At 52.0% G+C, this 17,325-nt stretch overlaps 2 protein-coding genes across 2 annotated transcripts; both read right to left on the bottom strand.

Annotated features, from left to right (window-relative positions):
- Nucleotides 1–38: 38 nt before the first annotated feature.
- Nucleotides 39–3,805, bottom strand: Slc35b2 (solute carrier family 35 member B2). Its single transcript, XM_041655468.1, has 4 exons — nt 3,654–3,805; nt 2,959–3,152; nt 2,638–2,795; nt 39–1,398 (listed from the first exon to the last, which is right to left on the bottom strand). Exons 1-4 carry the CDS (start codon nt 3,662–3,664, stop codon nt 463–465), a joined length of 1,299 nt encoding a protein of 432 aa, XP_041511402.1. The 5' UTR covers nt 3,665–3,805; the 3' UTR covers nt 39–462.
- An 831-nt stretch (nt 3,806–4,636) lies between these two features.
- On the bottom strand, nt 4,637–12,612 carry Nfkbie (NFKB inhibitor epsilon). Its single transcript, XM_041656105.1, has 6 exons — nt 12,001–12,612; nt 9,760–9,862; nt 8,498–8,720; nt 7,476–7,564; nt 7,090–7,329; nt 4,637–5,740 (listed from the first exon to the last, which is right to left on the bottom strand). Exons 1-6 carry the CDS (start codon nt 12,366–12,368, stop codon nt 5,675–5,677), a joined length of 1,089 nt encoding a protein of 362 aa, XP_041512039.1. The 5' UTR covers nt 12,369–12,612; the 3' UTR covers nt 4,637–5,674.
- Between the last annotated feature and the right edge of the window lie 4,713 nt (nt 12,613–17,325).

Here is a 17,325-nt window from a genome sequence, read left to right as displayed (position 1 = left end):
CTTGAGTCCCTTTCAGCCAACCAAAACACATGGCCAAGTCACTGCTGCAGTTTAATCAAATAAGCAAAAGGTGACAAGTACCAAAACTTGAGCAAAGAACACAAAGGTCCCAAGGGGCTGGGCAGGGCTCTGTTGCCTTTGGCACAGCACCATTTTCACTGACACCCCCTCCCCAAGGTAGGGCCTGTAAACGTTTCTGGGTTTTTTTTTTTTTGTGCTGTTCTTGAGGGGTGGGTGTTAAGGGAACAAGCAAAGGCCTGATACTGGTTCACAGGTCCACCAGCTAATCTCAGACCCACAACTGCCACTTGCATGAATAGTAGTAGGTGAGGCTCTTAAGGCAAGGCAAAAAGAGGCTGCCTCTAGGGCTCCAATCCTCTGCTTATACTGAGAATATTTTGCCCTTGAGCCAGTGCCTCTGAGAAGCTACAGAAACCAGAGTGAGGGTCCTTATTCCATTCCTCATACCTTCTGCACTGGGGGCTCAGTTGGAACAGCCTTCTTTCCCCGCTGCTTACGGCCCCGGGCATAGACTCTGAGAAGTAGGGCAGTGAAGACCACAGCCACTCCTAGTCCACCCACCACAGTGACAGTGTGACCATAGAGAAGGCAGGAGAGAAGGATGGCAATAGCCTGGCGGAGAGTCATGATGATGGTGAAGACAGCAGCTCCGAACTGTCCAATGGTATAGAAGATGAAGAGCTGACCGAAGGCAGAGCAGATGGAGAGGAGGAGGGCATGGAATGCAAACTCACTGTGCCGCCCCATGAAGCGGGCTCCCTCCAGTAGGGCCCCCTGCTCCAGTAGTGAGCCTACTGTGAAAAGACAGGAGAATAAATTGACCCCAAACATCATCTGCACTGAAGACATCTTATAGGCAAACAGGGCATCCTGCCAGTTTGAGGTGAAGCTGTCAAAAGCGATGTAGCCTGCCAGTAGGACCAAGCCTGAGAGTGTGGTGGCTGGAGAACTTCGGGGCTCTGGTCCACTAGACAGCAGAAACATGCTCACCCCAATGGAGATGAGGCCAGCAGTCAGGTATTCCCAGTGTTCATAGCTTCGTTTAGATACCAGCTTTCCCATCATCATGACGGGAATCACCTTGGAGGCCTTGGCCAGTACCTGGGTAGGGAAGCTGACGAATTTAAGTGCTTCATATTGGCACCAGCTGCTGAGCACATTTGACAGACTGGCAAAAGAGTATCGGTACATGGGTGCCCCATGACGGGGTTGCTTGCATAGGACACAGTAGAGACCTGCCACAATCAATGCCAGCACACGGTTCATTAGCACCAGGAACTGTGAGTCCGTGAAGTGCTCGCCTGGTGATGTGTCTGTGGCTCCATAGCTGCCAGTCATCACTCTTTCCTGCAGTACACCCCAAGTCAGATAGGACACCTGGGAGGAGGGGAAGAATGGCACCAGTAAGCAAAAGGAAAAGGGTCCTTCATTTTCTCCCTTCCTTGGGATGATGGCATGTGATATAACAGACAGCATCCTTTTGGTTTCTCTCTAGTAAAGGGTTCTTTTCTAAGCTTTACTTCACCTTGTAGGGAATCAAACGGAGTTGTAAACACAGTGACACCTGCTTCAGGACTGGACACTGCCCAACTTCTTGGCACAAGTTCATTAGAGCTGGCTCCATATACCATATAAAGTTTTATTTTGAACCAATTCAAAATAAATTGGGATGTTTGGAAGCCTCAGGGAGGGCTGGCCACTTTCAGTTCAACATATAATCTAAGGTGAACTGGCATCCACTCCAAACTATGGCCCGTGATAGTATCCCACACAAGGAGAGGCATAAATTCTTGTGTGTGTGGTCCCGGGGATCGTCTAAGGTTTGTACATGGCAGGAAAGGGCTCTACTTTTGGGTTATACCCCCAGAGCCCCTCCCACATTATTACTTTCAGACAGGTCTCACTACACAGTCTTAGTTATTCTGAAACTTGACATGTAACCAGGGCTATCTCCAACTCAAAGATCCACATGCTCTGCCTCCCACACGCTGGGACAAACCCACCATAAAGCTTGATTTATTTTATGTTTTGACAGAATCTCACACTAAATTGCTCAGGCAGGCCTTGACACCCCTCCTCCCCTCTCTGTCGGTTTTTCGAGACAGGGTTTCTTTGTGTAGCTCCAGCTGTCCTGGGATTTACTCTGTAGACTAGGCTGGCCTTGAAGTCAGAGAGGTCCTCGAGCCTCTGCCTCTAGAGTGCTGGGATTAAAGGTGAGTGCCATCACCACCAGGTGCTGCAGGCCTTGAATTTTCAATCCTTCTGTTTCAGCTTCCAAGTTTTGCCACCATGCCTGGGATTCCCCCCAGATTTTGTCAGCGAGATTATATATACAGAAAGCAGAAAAAGAGCACAGAAAAAAAAATACAGAAAAGACACACTAGACATCATTACATATGTGTACGGTGAAATTTCAGTACAGGTGCGGAAGGAGGAAAAGGTAAGAGGAAGAAAGCACTTCAACGCTTTCAGGGTGGGGCCGTGTCCTGGTCCTGCAAGGACATAAACCATACCTAAATCAACAAACCTTTGGTGTGGGCAGGGCAACTTTGGTTTTATTAAGTTCCTGGCTATCTGGACCCAATCTGGCAAGAGAAGGGGAGCCTGTCTACTTACCTGGAGCCCCGAGGCACAGAAGACCAGCTTCAGGATCTGCCAAGACGGGGTACTATCTGCCGTAGCATCTGCCCGGAGAGTTAGCGGAACCTCATCAGAGGCCTTGGGCTCACTGCCAAACACACAGGCTTTCACCAGCGGAAAGCAGAGACCCCTGCCTGAAGAAGACACAAAGTCAAGCCCCACAACTCCAGAGCAGTCAGCAAGCTCCCCACCCCGACCTACTGACCTCCCTCCCTTCCCAAGTCACAGTCCGCTTTGAATGTCTGTCAACACCTGCAATAGAACCTGGTTTGTCTCCCTACCTTTTGACCACATTACCTGTCTCTAGGTAGTTCTTCCGTCTAAAGTATTGTACCAGAAGGTAGCCAGGTACCATAAAGCTGGCATAGCCAGCAGCATTCAAGAAAAAGCGGGAGAACCACAGCTGTGTCCAGGACTGCGGAGGGGCTTCGGGTGACTCTCCACCTGCTCCCAAAGAAGGGAGCACGGCGAACACCACCAATGTCCACCATCTGCTGGGACAGCCAAAGCAGCGATTAGGGTTGAAGCTCTTCAGCCCCTCTGCCCTCCGGAGGGGACTGTACCAGGGAAGTGCCCAGTGGCGTCCCCGCCCCCTCCGCTGCAGTCCAGCGGGACAGACAAAGAGCCTCTCTCTCCCTCTCTCTCGGGGGGTCCGACGCAGGCCAGGCAGAACCTCCTCCCTGCCCAGGGGCGGCCCCGCCTGCCCAGCCACATAGGTCGCCTCTGTTCCCTCCAGCGCGCGGGCAGCTCAGGCCACAGGCGCCCCCCCTCCCGCTCCGGAGCGCCACAATCCCACGTCTCCTCCGGACGACACTCCCGAAGCCCCCCAGGATCACAGGCCACACGCCGCGCCCCCATTCACACTGGCTCCCTGACAGCGCCACGCGGGTCTGCAGCTAGAAGACCCCACCCCGCCTCCCGAGCCCTGGGGTCTCGGTCACGTGGCCCCGGGGTCTCAGTCACGTGGGCCATGGCTGGCCGAGCCCCCCCACCTGGCGTCCATGGCCCAGCCGCGTGGGGCGGAGGGGGGACCGGGGAATGCGAGTCCCCGGGCCGCACGCTCCCTCCGCTCCCTTCGCCACCCGCTCCAGCAGCCAGCTAGCCAGCCAGCCAGCGGAAGTGCCGTGCTCTTCCCGCCTCCTCCCCGCCTGAGCCCCTCCGCGGCGCCCCGGCCACAGCGCCCCCGCGCGTCCCGGAGGCAGACCAGGCCCGGTTCTCGCGGGGAACCCCGGTTGGGACTCCCTCCCTATTCGTCAACTTGCTTGGTCACAGCCATCAACCCTTGCCATCCCAGACACAGGGACGACTGTTGCCACCTAGCGGAATGGACTTTTGAGTGTCTGAGATCAAGCACTTCCCCTTATGTTTTACCTTTTTTTTTTTAACAATGATGTCTCCTTCCTGTTATCCCCCTAGTACCGGTGACCATGACCTTCCAGACACTGCACGACCTCGTGCGTCCTCCTCGCCCACTCACTCGACCAACCCTGTAGGTAGAATCCTGCTAACCTGTTTTCAGTTCCTTTAACTCATGGGAGGCCTTCCCCCGATGCTCTGCCCCTTTCTTTGCTCATCCTATGTCACAACTTCTGTCTCTTTCGGTTTTTCCACACAGGATTTTTCTGTGTAACAGCCCTGGCTGTCCTGAAACTCACTTTGTAGACCAGGCTAACCTCGAACTCACAGAGATCTACCTGCCTCTGTCACCCAAGTGCTGGGATTAAAGGTGTGTGTGATAATCACCACCAGGCTCTATGTCCCAGTTTCTAGGCCACCCGTCTGAAGCTTCCTTGGTCACCCAAAATAATAGTTCTCCACCCACTCCACTGCCCTCCTTCCTGCTAGTTTTCCCCCTCCCAGCACCCATTGCAACTTCTGACCGCGTATTTAGTTGTCTATAGTTTTAATAGCTGTCCCACTCACAGGATGCACTTGCTTAGGGTTTATAAGCACTAAGCATCACAACTATGTTGGTTTATTTCTTCTTGTTCTTCATGCCGGTCATGGGCCTGACCTAGCAGGGCCCTCAGTGTGTGAAATCTAAGGGGAAGTAAAGTAGAGTTGCAGCAGCTCTCTTGTGCTCAATGTCCCCAGTATCTCTAGGGACATGTCTCCAAATTCCTCCATCCCTGACCATTCCCACATGAAGGAGATGTGTCTGTGCTGGCAGGAAGCAGGCCTGAGAACTCCCAGGCCTCCCACCCTACCCAGTAAGTGTTATAATTCCGCTACCCAGGTGACAGGGAAAGCCAGCAGAATTATAACAACAAGGCCCTACTTCCCCGTCTCTGTCTTTACCCCAGGATCACAGGTCCCGCCTGCCTATGCAAAACAAACAATTGTAGAAGGGAAACATTTTTTTTTTAAATCTCTCTCTTCCATTTTAGTGTCATGTTACAGAATTATCCCTTTCCAAAGGCTCAGTTTGGAGCCTTATGTATGAAGTCTTTAGACATGTGTGTTTTTCTGGGCCCACTGCCATCAGACCCATAATCCCAGTTACTCAGGAGGCCAAGCAGAAGGATCCTAGTTCAAGGATTGCTTGGGCTACAGAGTGTGTTCCAGGCCATCTCAGGCAACCTAGTGAGACCCTGCCACAAAATTAAAAGTAAAAAGAAGGCTGGGGACAGAGCTACTTGATAGTAAGCTTGCCTACCATTGGGAGGCTCTACGTTCAACCTCCAGTCCCAAGCATGCTCACAAAGGGGTTTTAGGTAAGGCCCCTCAGGGTCCTGTTTGCTCATCCGTTTTCCTGATGGTTGTCAGTTTCAGCCCATGCCATCTTCAACAGAAGCAAGCAGGCTTTGAGGGTCTTTCAAGAATCTCTATCCTGTCCACCTGGGAAGTTCTTCCTTCCAGACAGGCTTCCTTGTTTGCAATCCTTCCTCTCCTGTTAGGACTACACTAGCCCCCATGCTCTGGCCTCTGCGGAGGGGCATGCTGCTTGGGCCCCAACTGCAGCAGCTGTGGCTCCAGCTTCCAGGTAGGAAAAGGTGGGACCCCTGGCCTGGCTTCAGTCAGTACACAGCAGTGGCTTCCCGGAGATTTTCAGGTCATCAAAGGGCAAATAAGAAAGGAGCTGAGGAAGACAATGGAGAGGAACAGAGTTAATTTAAGGTCATGAGAGAGGGCAGTAGGGAGCAGGTAGGAACCCTGCCAATACTAACTTCCCAGACAGTGAGTGACCTGGGTATGGCAGAGCCCCAAGGCTTTAGACAAACTCTATAGTAAGTCATGCAGAATACCAGAGCCAGGAGTGACTTAGAGCTGATCTAGCCCACTGGACTATTCTTTGTTGGTGGTATTGGGGGAGTGGGGAAAGAAGAGCATTACATACTTTGTTTGTTTTTTAGACAGGGTTTCTCTGAGTAACCACCTTGGCTGTCCTGGAACTCACTTCATCGTAGAGGAGGCTGGCCTCAAACTCACAGAGCCTTTGCCTCTTAAGTGCTGGGACTGAAGGCATGTGCCGGTACACCTGGCTGAATATTTTTTTATGTATAGAAAATGTGAGTTTTGCTGGTGGGAGGAGGCGCACACCTTTAATCCCAGTACTCAGGCAGAGGCAGGCACATCTCTGTGAGTTCAAGGTCAGCCTGGTCTACAGAGTGAGTTCCAGGACAGGCTCCAAAGCTATAGAGAAATCGTCTCAGAAAAAAAAGAAAAGAAGATAAAATAAAAGAAAATGTGAGTTTTGCTAGGTGGTGGTGGCGCACACTTTCAATCCCAGCACTCAGGAGGCAGAGGCAGGTGGATCTCTGTGAGTTTGAGGGCAGCCTTGTCTACAAAGTGAATTCCAGGACAGTCGGGGCTGTTACACAAAGAAACTCTGTCTTAAAAATAAAAAATAAAAAAAAAGGTCTAAGACCTGGACCAGGTATAGGTTTGTATGCTGCAGGCATTTGCTGAAGCCGTGTACAGACAGGTATTGCTCTTTGGGTTCTCCCGGGCCTCAGCATGGCTTTGTCTTCCATGTGGGTGCTCACTGATTCACTCCTGTGAGAGTCCAGGTTTGGGCTCTTCGGGCCTGCTAGTTTAGGAAACTGGCTGAGGGCCAAAAACAACCCAAGATGTCACGGTTGTTAAGCTTCAGTCCTGTTCTGCCCTAGCAGTTTCGGGGAGACGGAAGAGTTGAGCTGAGGCTGGCCCTGAAGTTGCTATATAGATGAAGAAGACCTTCGGTATTTGATCTTTCCACCCCCATTCCCCAAGTGCTGAATTCTAGGTAATTGTCACTTTATGTGGTTCTGGGGACTGAACCCAGAGCCTCTTACATGCTAAGCAAGCCATCTGTCCACTGAGTTGCACTCCCAACCTGATCCCAGCACTGTTAACTTAGTGAATGAGACAGAGGTCCTTTGCCTAGTTGAAAGAGCCCAACTCTGTTATGGGTGGGAGGCCCTGCAAGGCAGAGCGTTTGTCTCTTACATCCTCAGCCAGGTCCTGGGGTGTCTCATCTTCTACATTCAACAGCAGGGAGTCTGCACCAGCCTCACACAGAGTGGATGAGATGCTGTTGAGGCCACGGCCAGCTGCCAGATGCAAAGGCGTGCAACCATTGAGCATGCGGGCATCTACCCGGGCACCAGCCCGGAGCAGAAACTGTACCAGGCTGCGCTCCTGGGTTTCCACAGCCAGGTGCAGTGCAGTCTTTCCACTGGTGGCCTCCTGGAGATGAATGGGGGTGTCAGTTAGGAAGGTCAAGAGGTAACAGGCTGAGCCTGAGCTCTAGAGTTTAACACTAGTGGGGACCTGCAGTTAGAGCAGATGGTGGCAGGTGGCGGGCCAGGTGGCGCCCTGATTGGTGCCCTCACCTGTACGTCAATGTCAGCTCCGTTCTGAAGCAGCAGTTCTATGAGGGGTTGGTTCCTCTGCAATGTGGCGATGTGGAGACAGGCCAGACCTGGGGTGGAGTAGGTGGGGACTGCTGTTTGGTGTCTACTGATCCTTTTCTTCAGGGACTCCCCAACCCTTTGGCCTCATGGGACTCTGCCTACTCAATGCCTCTAATCACAGGACTGTTAAAATACAACCTCCCCAAAACCCCCTCAGAAGTCTGAGAGGAGCGGAACTCAAAGTTTCCATTTGTTCAGTCATGTTACTGAAACCTTCATGCTTCGAGGGTCAGGTTGCTGAGTGACAGCCCCAAATGCACACATTCTTCCAATAGACACCCCACGCCTGGTAGTTCCAGACTTTCACCTGCCTGGGGATCCTCATGGCCCAGTCTCTACCCACGGGTGGTTTCTTCCTATATGCCCCATGGCTTTTATTTTACTTTATTTTGCTATTTCCCTCCTGGCTAGAACCTCCTTCCTTTCTCCAAGCCTGCCTGTAATAGAGACCTAGATTGAAACGTCCATTTTTTTTTTTTAAATCACGTTCCAGTCTCTTCTGTTCAAAGGTCCTTGACTCTGAGGACTTCCCTGACAACCCTACAAAAAGCCACCCCCCCATCTCAGTTCTCCTCCCTCTGCTCCCCACCAACGCCCATTTCCTTTAAACACACATAGAGTTTGCTCTGTGTAGTTATCAGCTGTCTCTTTCTTCCTTGGTTTTGCTCGCAGATGGTTTTGCTCCTAGGGCAATGTGTGGCGCACAGAAAGTGAGATCATTTGTTCATCTAATTGTTAATAAATTAAATATCTTTAGGATTTAGATTTCTGCTCACACACCGCAGGCACTGGGGAAATTCTGAAACAAGTCATTCACTGGGTCCCTTAGTAAGGACATATTGAGTGCTCATGTGCTTAGCCGGGAGGAACAGCAACAGGCAGGGTCACTTGGGCCCTTCCTTACCCCTCCTCTACCCCTCAGGCCCTGGAGCTACATGCACCTTGCCAGTTCTTCAGTTGGAGGTCCAGGGGGTGAGATGGCTCTCTGCCTGGCTCTGGCTGCTCCTCCAGCAGGCAGCATGCACAGGCCAGATTCTGGCGCTGACAGGCTACATGCAGGGCTGTGTCACCGTGTTGGTCCTGTAGTATCCGGCTGGCTCCCTTCAGCACCAGTGCTCTAACTATATCTGGCTGGTCCAGGTGAACAGCTAGATGGAGTGCTGTCTGTAGGCACAGAGGGTCACAGGGTCACAGGGCGCTGCAGCAGGCTCCTACCTCTGAGAACATATTTGGGGACAGGGTACAACCATGTTTTTTAAAGATTTATTTATTTGTTATGTGTGCAGTGTTCTGCCTGCATGTATGTATGTATGGTTGTGAGCCACTATGTGGTTGCTGGGAATTGAACCTCTGGAAGAGCAGCCAGTGCTGTTAGCCACTGAGCCATCTCTCCAGCCTGGTACAGCCATCTTTAAGTCCTAGCATCTTCTCTGAAAGTAACTGTAAAAGCCAGAGTTGGATCTTTCATGAAATTATTCCTAAGTCTTTCCCCAAATGCTTGGGACTCCAATTCTGGTAGCAGGGTAAGGGAAATAGAGCTCCCTGATCTTAATCCTTCATCCTCTGGAGATATTTGTGTTATCCTCAAAGGTTGGTCTGCAAGGGTTGAGTGAGGGGAAGAAAGACAGAACAGCCAGGGCAGTCTCTCTGACAACTCCCTCTTTTAAGACTCAGTTAAGATGTCATCTCTTACCCAGACAACAAAGAGGACCCTAAGAGAGACATACATGGATCTAATTTACATGGGAAGTAGAAAAAGACAAGATCTCCTGAGTAAATTGGGAGCATGGGGACCATGGGAGAAAGTAGAAGGGGAGGGGAAAGGAAGGGAGGAGAGCGGAGAAAAATATATAGCTTAATAAAAACAATTAAAAAAATATGTCATCTCTTTCATTTGGCCTTCCTTGCCTGTCCCTCAAAGTCACCAGCCCCCACTGAAGCTGATATGATCTTCAGTACAGCTGTTACCATGTTATAGAATTATGTGAGCTCTATATATATGATGAGTCTGTGGGCACCTTACTGTGTGGGCACTATATATATGATGAGTCTGTGGGCAGAGGCCACATCTTACTGGGTCATCTGTGTTGCAGATGCTGGCTCGTCTGGCAAATGGCTTCCTATGGCCTCTGGTTTGGCTGCTGGATTTGGTAGCCAGGTTACAGACAGGTATCTGGACATAGCCTTCTCTCTCTCTACTCACCTGGTAAAGGTTGTTCTGAATATCCAGAACTTCCTGGGGCAGGAAAGTCAAGCAACAGAACAGCACCGCTGGGGCTTCGTGAATTACTGCCAGGTGGAGCAGCCTGCAGCAAGAGAGGGCTAGGGTCAGGGCCCAGGCGGGAGAGGGTATACCAGAGTCTCGGGGTTAGAATGAATGCACCAGCCTCTAACTCGCTACCCACAACCGAGTCAGGGCAGGAAGTGAGAGTTTGGGCCAGGAAGTAAGGGGTTGTCACAGGAAGCCAGGATTCTGGAGGTGGGAGCTCCAAGATCTGTCGGCTAACCTGTGGAAGGCCTTGGCTGGGTGGGCATGTGGGCAGGGTGCTGACAGGGCGACAGCCTTCCTGTCCGACTTGCCCACACCCAGCTCCCTTCTGCCCCCAGGGCCTTGCCAGGCCAGCTGCAGCTCAAAGCTAAACTGAGAGCTGCTGGCGGAACTCAGAGGGGGTTTCCAGGGCCGAGTTACCCACCTCCCCACAACAGGGAGGACAGGAGGAGGCAGATGTGGGGTTCCCCAGGCAACTCAATGTCACACATTCCAAGGGAGGGGAGAGAGCAAGCATGGCATGTCGATCTGTTGCCCTACCCAGGAGTCAAGAGGCCCATCCTGCAGCCTGGGCAGGTCAGAGGAGGCCTGGTCAGAAACCCTCTCCTAAGCACAGCTCCAGGGGGAGTTTGGTGCAGTGTAGAAAATGTGTTTGATGGGGACGGGGTGACAATGGGGCAGTTGGGGCATTTGGGATGGGAAGTTCCAGTCTCGGGGTTTCCCCACATCAGGTGGGGAAAATGAAAGCTAGGGCTAAACGCCCAAACCTGGACAGCTGCCTTGGGGCAAGTTGGCTAAAGGCCTGTCTGGGCTAGGGAAGGGGATACTTAGGCAGGAGAAGGGCAAGCTTTTGCTGCAGGCAGGCGGTAAAGAAGGCCAGGAGAGAGTGACGAGGGAGGGAGGAACCACTCTGGAAATCCCCTCGGCCAGGGCCTGCTCTCTGGGTCACATTCCTGCAGCCACCTCCCTCTCTCCCTCAGTCTCCCCTCCTCCCACTTCCTTTCCCACTTCCACACTTCCCACAGTCCAGCCACCTCCAGAGGAGGAAAGAGCTCCGTTGGGGAGTCCCGACGCTTCTCTGCACACAGCACCCCGTCTCTAGTCTCTAGCCAGAGCAGTCAAGCCTGGAGCTCAGAGGCTCACAAAGGGGGGCAGCAGGAGAAGTTCTGCACGGAGCTCCCGAAACTCTTGAGGTTCTGGGCTAAGGGGTTGTGATCCAGGCACCAAATACAAAGGGCTTCCGTCCTGTCTCCCACTCACAGGGTGGAGACCCCCCGTATCTCCAACAGGCACAGGACAGGTACCCCCTGCATCCCAGCACACCTCTCATCTGGGACTAAAACAGCCCCTGTTCTGTCTGTCATCTCAAAGCCCAGTCACTCCCTCTGCTAGCCTGTTCTTCCACCTAGGGCCAATTCTCATACTGGCCACTCGATTGCTCTTAGTCCAGCTGCACCTGACTCCAACAGGGCCTAGGGGAGGAACAGGCAAATGAAGAGATAAGAAAGGACAGTGAGGAGAATTTGGGGAGCTCAAGAGGTGCAGGGTGTTGGGGAGGCTGACACCAAGCCATCACTTCCCTTTTCTCAGCAGAGGAAGTGAGCTGGGGCATCCAGCTGGCTGCCCTGTTTGCTGGGGAAAGAATTCTCAGTCCAGGCACCCTGCTTTTGCAACCAATTCCAAACAGGCAACCTGGGAGTTGAGGTAACCCTTAACTCAGCTTCCTGGGCTCAAATGGCAACCGTAAGCTGGTGTTGCTTTTCTTCCTAGGGACAGGGCATTCTGAGCTCGGACCCTGGACTCTCAAATATTGAGCAAACAGGGATGTCCCCTCTCCCAACATGAAAAATAAAAACTGAATTGGTGTGGAGAATTCCTCTTCCCAGGGGTGGGTCATTGGAAGATTTTTCAAGATTCTGGCTAGTGTTCCTGGTTCCCAGGGCCCTGCTAGCTCTGCCTACCCCTAAAAGAGGGAGATGGTTTCTGGTCTTTTGGTGTGAACCTGGCTATAGCTTAAAAGTAGGCTATGTGAGTTAAGTTTAGAGAAGCATGTTGGCCCTTCCAGGAAGGGTCTATCCTCTTGGGTGGTGATGGTGGTGGTGGATGCCCAGTCAGTTACAGCTCCCGGGGAACCTCTGACGGAGCAGCGGATCTCGGACTAGCCAGTTTACTCACGTGTCTCCATCTTCAGAGATATATGTGAGCGCTTCGAGTTGCTGAGGGCTCAGTACCTCCGTGTGGGGCAGCGGTGAGCCTGGGGCCGGGTCCTCCACTTCGGGTCTCCCCAGCAAGGGCAAGGACTCAGTGAGAGAGGAGGAGGCATAGGTGGAGTCCGCCCGCTCTCCGTCTGCATCTTCTTTCTCCCCTGGTTCCTTGTGGGTCTCTGGAGGGTGGCTCCAGGGCTGTGGACAGCCTCTGTGCGATGGTCCGGAGACTAGGGCCGCAGCAGGCTCGGGCAGGGAGCGCAGAGAGCGCAGCGACTCTATGCCCGAGTCGCACTGGCTGTCGTCCGCCTCGTCAGGCTCCTTCCGCGCATCCGACATGCCGGCCGCCCCAGCCCGGGGTCCGGGGTCCAGCGGGATCTAACTCTGAGATGTGCTGCGCGCTTTTCCGGGTTTGTGGGGCCGCCTAACAGAACCAGAGTCCCTCTCCGAGAGGCCTCATTACCCGGCTGTGCAGACGCAAGGAGCGGTCCAGAAGCGCGAGAGGTCCGGGGCTCCGGCCAGGTCCACGGCAGCGGATGCTTTGGGCAGCTGAACGGTCCCTAGTCCAGTCTTCTCTCTTGCCCCGCCCCCGGGCCCAAGAAGTGGCGGCCAGTCACTACCACGCCCACAGCCCCGCCCCTCAAAGGCGCTTCCGGGTAGAGCCCCGCCCCTCAGAATCCCCCTGACTGCTGCCTGCGTAGGCTGGGAGTCTCTGGTTACCAGTCTTGACTCACTCCTGTGTGGTTTCGCCCATTCATTCGTTCATCATTTCACCCTTCCCGTTCCCTTTTATTTCATTCATTAATCCCATGTTCGTTCGTCCCTTCTTTCAGTCCTGTGTCTTCATTATCTATTCATGCATTCTTTAAAAAGTGTATTTCTTTTTCTGCAACAAACTGGCTGCTTTGTGGGGAGACCGCATAGGTCCGTGTGATGGTGTCTTAGGGCTTCTGTTGCTCCAAGGAAACACCATGGCCAAAAAGCAAGTTGGGGAGGAGAGGGCTTATTCCACCTACACTTTCACACCACTGTTCATTAATGCGGGAAGTCAGGACAGGATCTCAAATAGAGTAACCTGGAGGCAGGAGCTGATGAAGAGGATACGGAGGAGTACTGTTTACTGGCTTGCTCCTTATGGCTTGCTCAGCCTGCTTCTTACAGAATCCAGGAGCAGCAGCCCAGGGATGGCTCCACCCACAATGGGTTGGGCCCTCCCCATCAGTCACTAGTTAAGAAAATGTCCTGCCAGGCAGTGGTGGGGCACACCTTTAATCCCAGCACTTGGGGAGTCAGAGGCAGGCAGATCTCTGTGAGTTCAAGGCCAGCCTGGTCTACAAGAGCTAGTTCCAGGACAGGCTCCAAAGCTACAGTGAAACCCTGTCTCCAAGCCCCCCCCCCCCCCAATTATCCCACAGTTGGATCTTATGGAGTGTTTTAATTGAGGTTCCCTCCTTTCAGATAACTAGCTCCTGTCAAGCTGACATAAGACCAGGCAGCACAGACGGGAAGGCTTTCCCTTTGCCTATTTTTCTTTTCTTTTTCTTTTTTTCGACAAGGAAGGATGTTGGTGCTCCACTAACTTCTTCCTTTTTAATTTTATACACATTTGGTGTTTTTGCCTTCATATATGTCTGTGTGAGAGTGTTGGATCTTGTGGAACTGGAGTCACAGACAGTTGTGAGCTGCCATGAGGGTGCTGGGAATCAAACCCTGGTCCTCTGGAAGAGCAGCCAATGCTCTTAACTGCTGAGGCATCTCTCCAGTCCCCCCCCCCCCCTTTGCCTATTTTTCTCAATTTCTCTTGTCTTTTTATCTTTTCCTATCAGTGCCCAGGGTTATGGGTAGGAAGGGGGTACACTTCATTATCTTCAGGGAAGCAGCTTTTTCTTGGGGAATCTTTATAGACAGTCTCCTGTGCCAGCTCCCCAGATTTGGCAGGAGGATGTGATTTGGAGAAGTGGGTTTTCTGGGGCAGACTTGTCTAACAAGTCACGGTGGTCATGTGGTTTCTCCTTCCTCACAGGGTGATGCATTGGCCTTTGGTGGTACAGTATCTGGCTACCCCTAGTAATCAGAGTCAGAGAAGTCTAGTTCCTCACAGTGCAACCAGGATGGGGAGGCCCCTGACACTATGGAGGTCTCCACCCCAGCCCCAGCCATGAAACATCTTTCTCTCCCTGACATAGCGGGGTTGAGAACACCACCCACACGTGAGCCTGAGCTGGAGCTTCACGCTGCTCTTCCTTTGGGCTAGCAATACCCTCGAAGGTCCTTACCCACTCAGGGAACAGCTACATTGCATTCCTGGCACTGGAGAAAGGAAGCTGGGGTAGATAACTACTAAGCCATTCTCTACTGCTCTTTCCCCAGGATTATGCTAGTCATCCAACCACTCACTCATTTGCAAACATAGATGAATTATATTGATATATCTGATATCCTCTGATCCGAGAGACAAATCAATAGCCACAGTAACAGTAACAAGCAACAGTCACTAGCATTTCCACTATCACCAACGCCATCACCATAAGAAAAAACAATCCAGTCTTCTAAAAATGTTTGGCCGGGTCTGGAGAGATGCTCCAGCAGTCAAGAACACTTGCTGCTCTTGCGAAGGACCCAGGTTCAGTTCCCAGCACCCACAAGGGGGCTCACAACCACCTGCAATCTGATGTCTGATCTGATGCCCTCGTCTGACCTGCATGGGCACTTGGTGTGAACACGATGCACATGCACACATGCAGGCACAATAACATAAAATAAAACAAATCTTTTAAAGTTTCTGGCAGTTACCACTTGGAATGTTTGTCACACAGCAGGGCCAGCTACCTCCTGAGAGGTGAGAGGGACGAAATCGGTTCAGTTTGAACTGGAGATGGGGAGGGAAAGAGCTGAGAAGAGAAGCTGCCTCTTCTCACCCACCGCTCTCCATCCAACTAGAGGACTAGCCAGCGGACGCACTGAGCAGAAGGCAGGTGGGATCCTGTCAGGATAGTCAAGGAACCAAGGCATCTATTAAGAATGTAGATCAAAGGGTAGAATGCTTCTCTGGTAAATGCAATGCCTTGGGTTTGATCCTTGGCATGGTACCCCACAACAAATACCCCAACAATCAAAACAACAACAGACACTCCATTAGGGTCAGAAGTTTTCAACCTCCTCTTCCATTCTCAAAATATAAGCAAATGTGCATGCCACAGGCTAAAGAAACTGCCTGAGGCCCAGAAAGGTCAGCTGACTTGCCCAAGAATCCATAGTCAGGAAAAAAAAAACTGGCTTCTTCTGACCTAATCCTATATTTTATACATTTTCTTCAAGGGAATTCACGATCTAAATCTCACTGATGGTGGAACCTGTGCACTCTGCAAGGGCACAGACTCAGGAAAGTGCAGGGACCCTCTTTCTAATTCACAAAGAAGCCAAATTTGAAGATGACCCTATTCCCACCCACCAGGTGTCTGTGTAGTCCTGAACCCTATCAGTTGTGTGGCAACTCCTTTATTGACCACAAGAGGGCAGCATTGAGCCACCCACAGCCCCAGCCTAAGCAACTGCACTCTGAGAGAGCCTTTCTGTCACTCCCACAATGGAGAGGACCCCAGTGGCGGTGTTCTCGAAAAGGAGGGCCTTTGGCCTTTGACTCTGGCTGCAGTGTGGTCAGGCCCTGACTTTTCTTAGCAACCGTTCTCTCCCAGGTGTGGCCACTCAGCCCCTCCTTTTGGTGTCTTCTGGGTCCCTTTGGATGCTTCTACTTCCCACCTCCAGCCACTGAGCTAGGCTTATCTTCAGAGAAACACATCCAGTTTCCATGGTGACCAGACGGTCAGCTTCTTCCACTAGCTCCTCCTTTCAACCCCCGTTTCCTGGAGTTTCCAGGGAAGGATATTGGTTATGACCAGAGAAGATGGGGGTAGTCTCTTGGAAGTTCTGGAGTTGACCAAAGAAGTTTCAACGTCCCCTGAGGTAGGGAGACAGTGGATGGCATCAGGAAGAAGAGCATCACCGAACTGAGAGTGTGGTGAGTCCACATAGGTTATGTGCAGGAGGAATGAACACGGTGAGATGAGTGAGGGGCTGGAGCTGGCTGTGAGTCAGGCTTCCCCAAGAGCAAGGGTGGGGACCACTGGAATGAGCCACCAAGACAGATTCCTCTTGCATTGTGGTGTGGATGGGAGCTCTCCTTTCGGAGACCACATCCTTTTGAGGGAGAATGGACTTCTGAACTGAAGAGGGTGATTCTGGCTGACACTTCAGGACAGTAGGTGGCCAGAAAGCCTCCGGTCCCCACTTGGAAGATGGAGGCAGAAGCAGGAGTAAGGATGGAGGGAGCGGTTCTCCTGATCCAGAAGAGGCAAGGGGGCACCGGGGTACCAGAGGATGCTTACTTCCTGTCCCCAATAACAAAACTGCCTCAAGGCCACTTCCTGCTCCAAAGGGACTCCCGGTATTGCGATTGAAGCTAGCTAGGGCTTGACACAGTGTTCTGCTACTGGACCACAACCCCGACTTACTACCTACTCCCCCCCCCCCATTTTTAGTGTTTTCTCTGTGTAATAGTCCTGACTGCTCTGGAACTTGCTTCATAGACCAGGCTGCCCTTGAACTCACAGAGATCTGCCTGCCTCTGCTGGGATTAAAGACGTGTGCATGCACCACAACCGCCTGACCAACCTACCCCTTTTTTGACAGTGTTTTGGTATGTAGTACAGAGTGGTTTCAAAGTATTGATCCTTCTGCCTCAGATGTGTGCCACCTCCCTTCATGAACTTTTTTTTTTTTTCCCAGAAAAAGCTCTAAATTCTAGGAGTAATTCTGTAGGTGCTGGCGGGGGACCCCATAAGCACTCACCTGCTCTCCATTGGCCTTGGTTCCCTACGGGTAAGAAAGAACAGTTTTTGCATGTCAAAGACCCTGGTAATACAGTGACCACACAGACTGACCACGCCTGCCTCTCATCACACTCTATAATAAAGATTGGATGCATGTCTTCTCAGTTAGTCTGTGCTTCTTGAGGATGGGAAATGCTCTTTTATTTCTATACATGACATACAGTAGGTGCCGAGTACTTGCTTATCTGTGGATGTACCTAGGAATGCATGCCCGAAAAAATACCAGCCTCTTGTGTGTCCTAGGCAATGCCGGGAACAGCAGTGGGTGGACAGCACAAAGGTTTGGCTGCCTGCAGCTACTCAGCTTCCCTGTGGTCTGTGACTTTGTCTCCCTACCCTGGCAGCCTAGTGAGGAGGAAACAAGGATTTAGAGGGAGAAGGTACTTGTCTAAGGTCGCACACCTATT

Source organism: Microtus oregoni, unplaced genomic scaffold (assembly GCF_018167655.1).
Source record: "Microtus oregoni isolate MIOR12 unplaced genomic scaffold, Mior012 000007F_ref0000211, whole genome shotgun sequence".
Taxonomy (NCBI): Eukaryota; Metazoa; Chordata; class Mammalia; order Rodentia; family Cricetidae; genus Microtus; species Microtus oregoni.
This window is presented reverse-complemented; position numbering and strand designations above follow the sequence as displayed.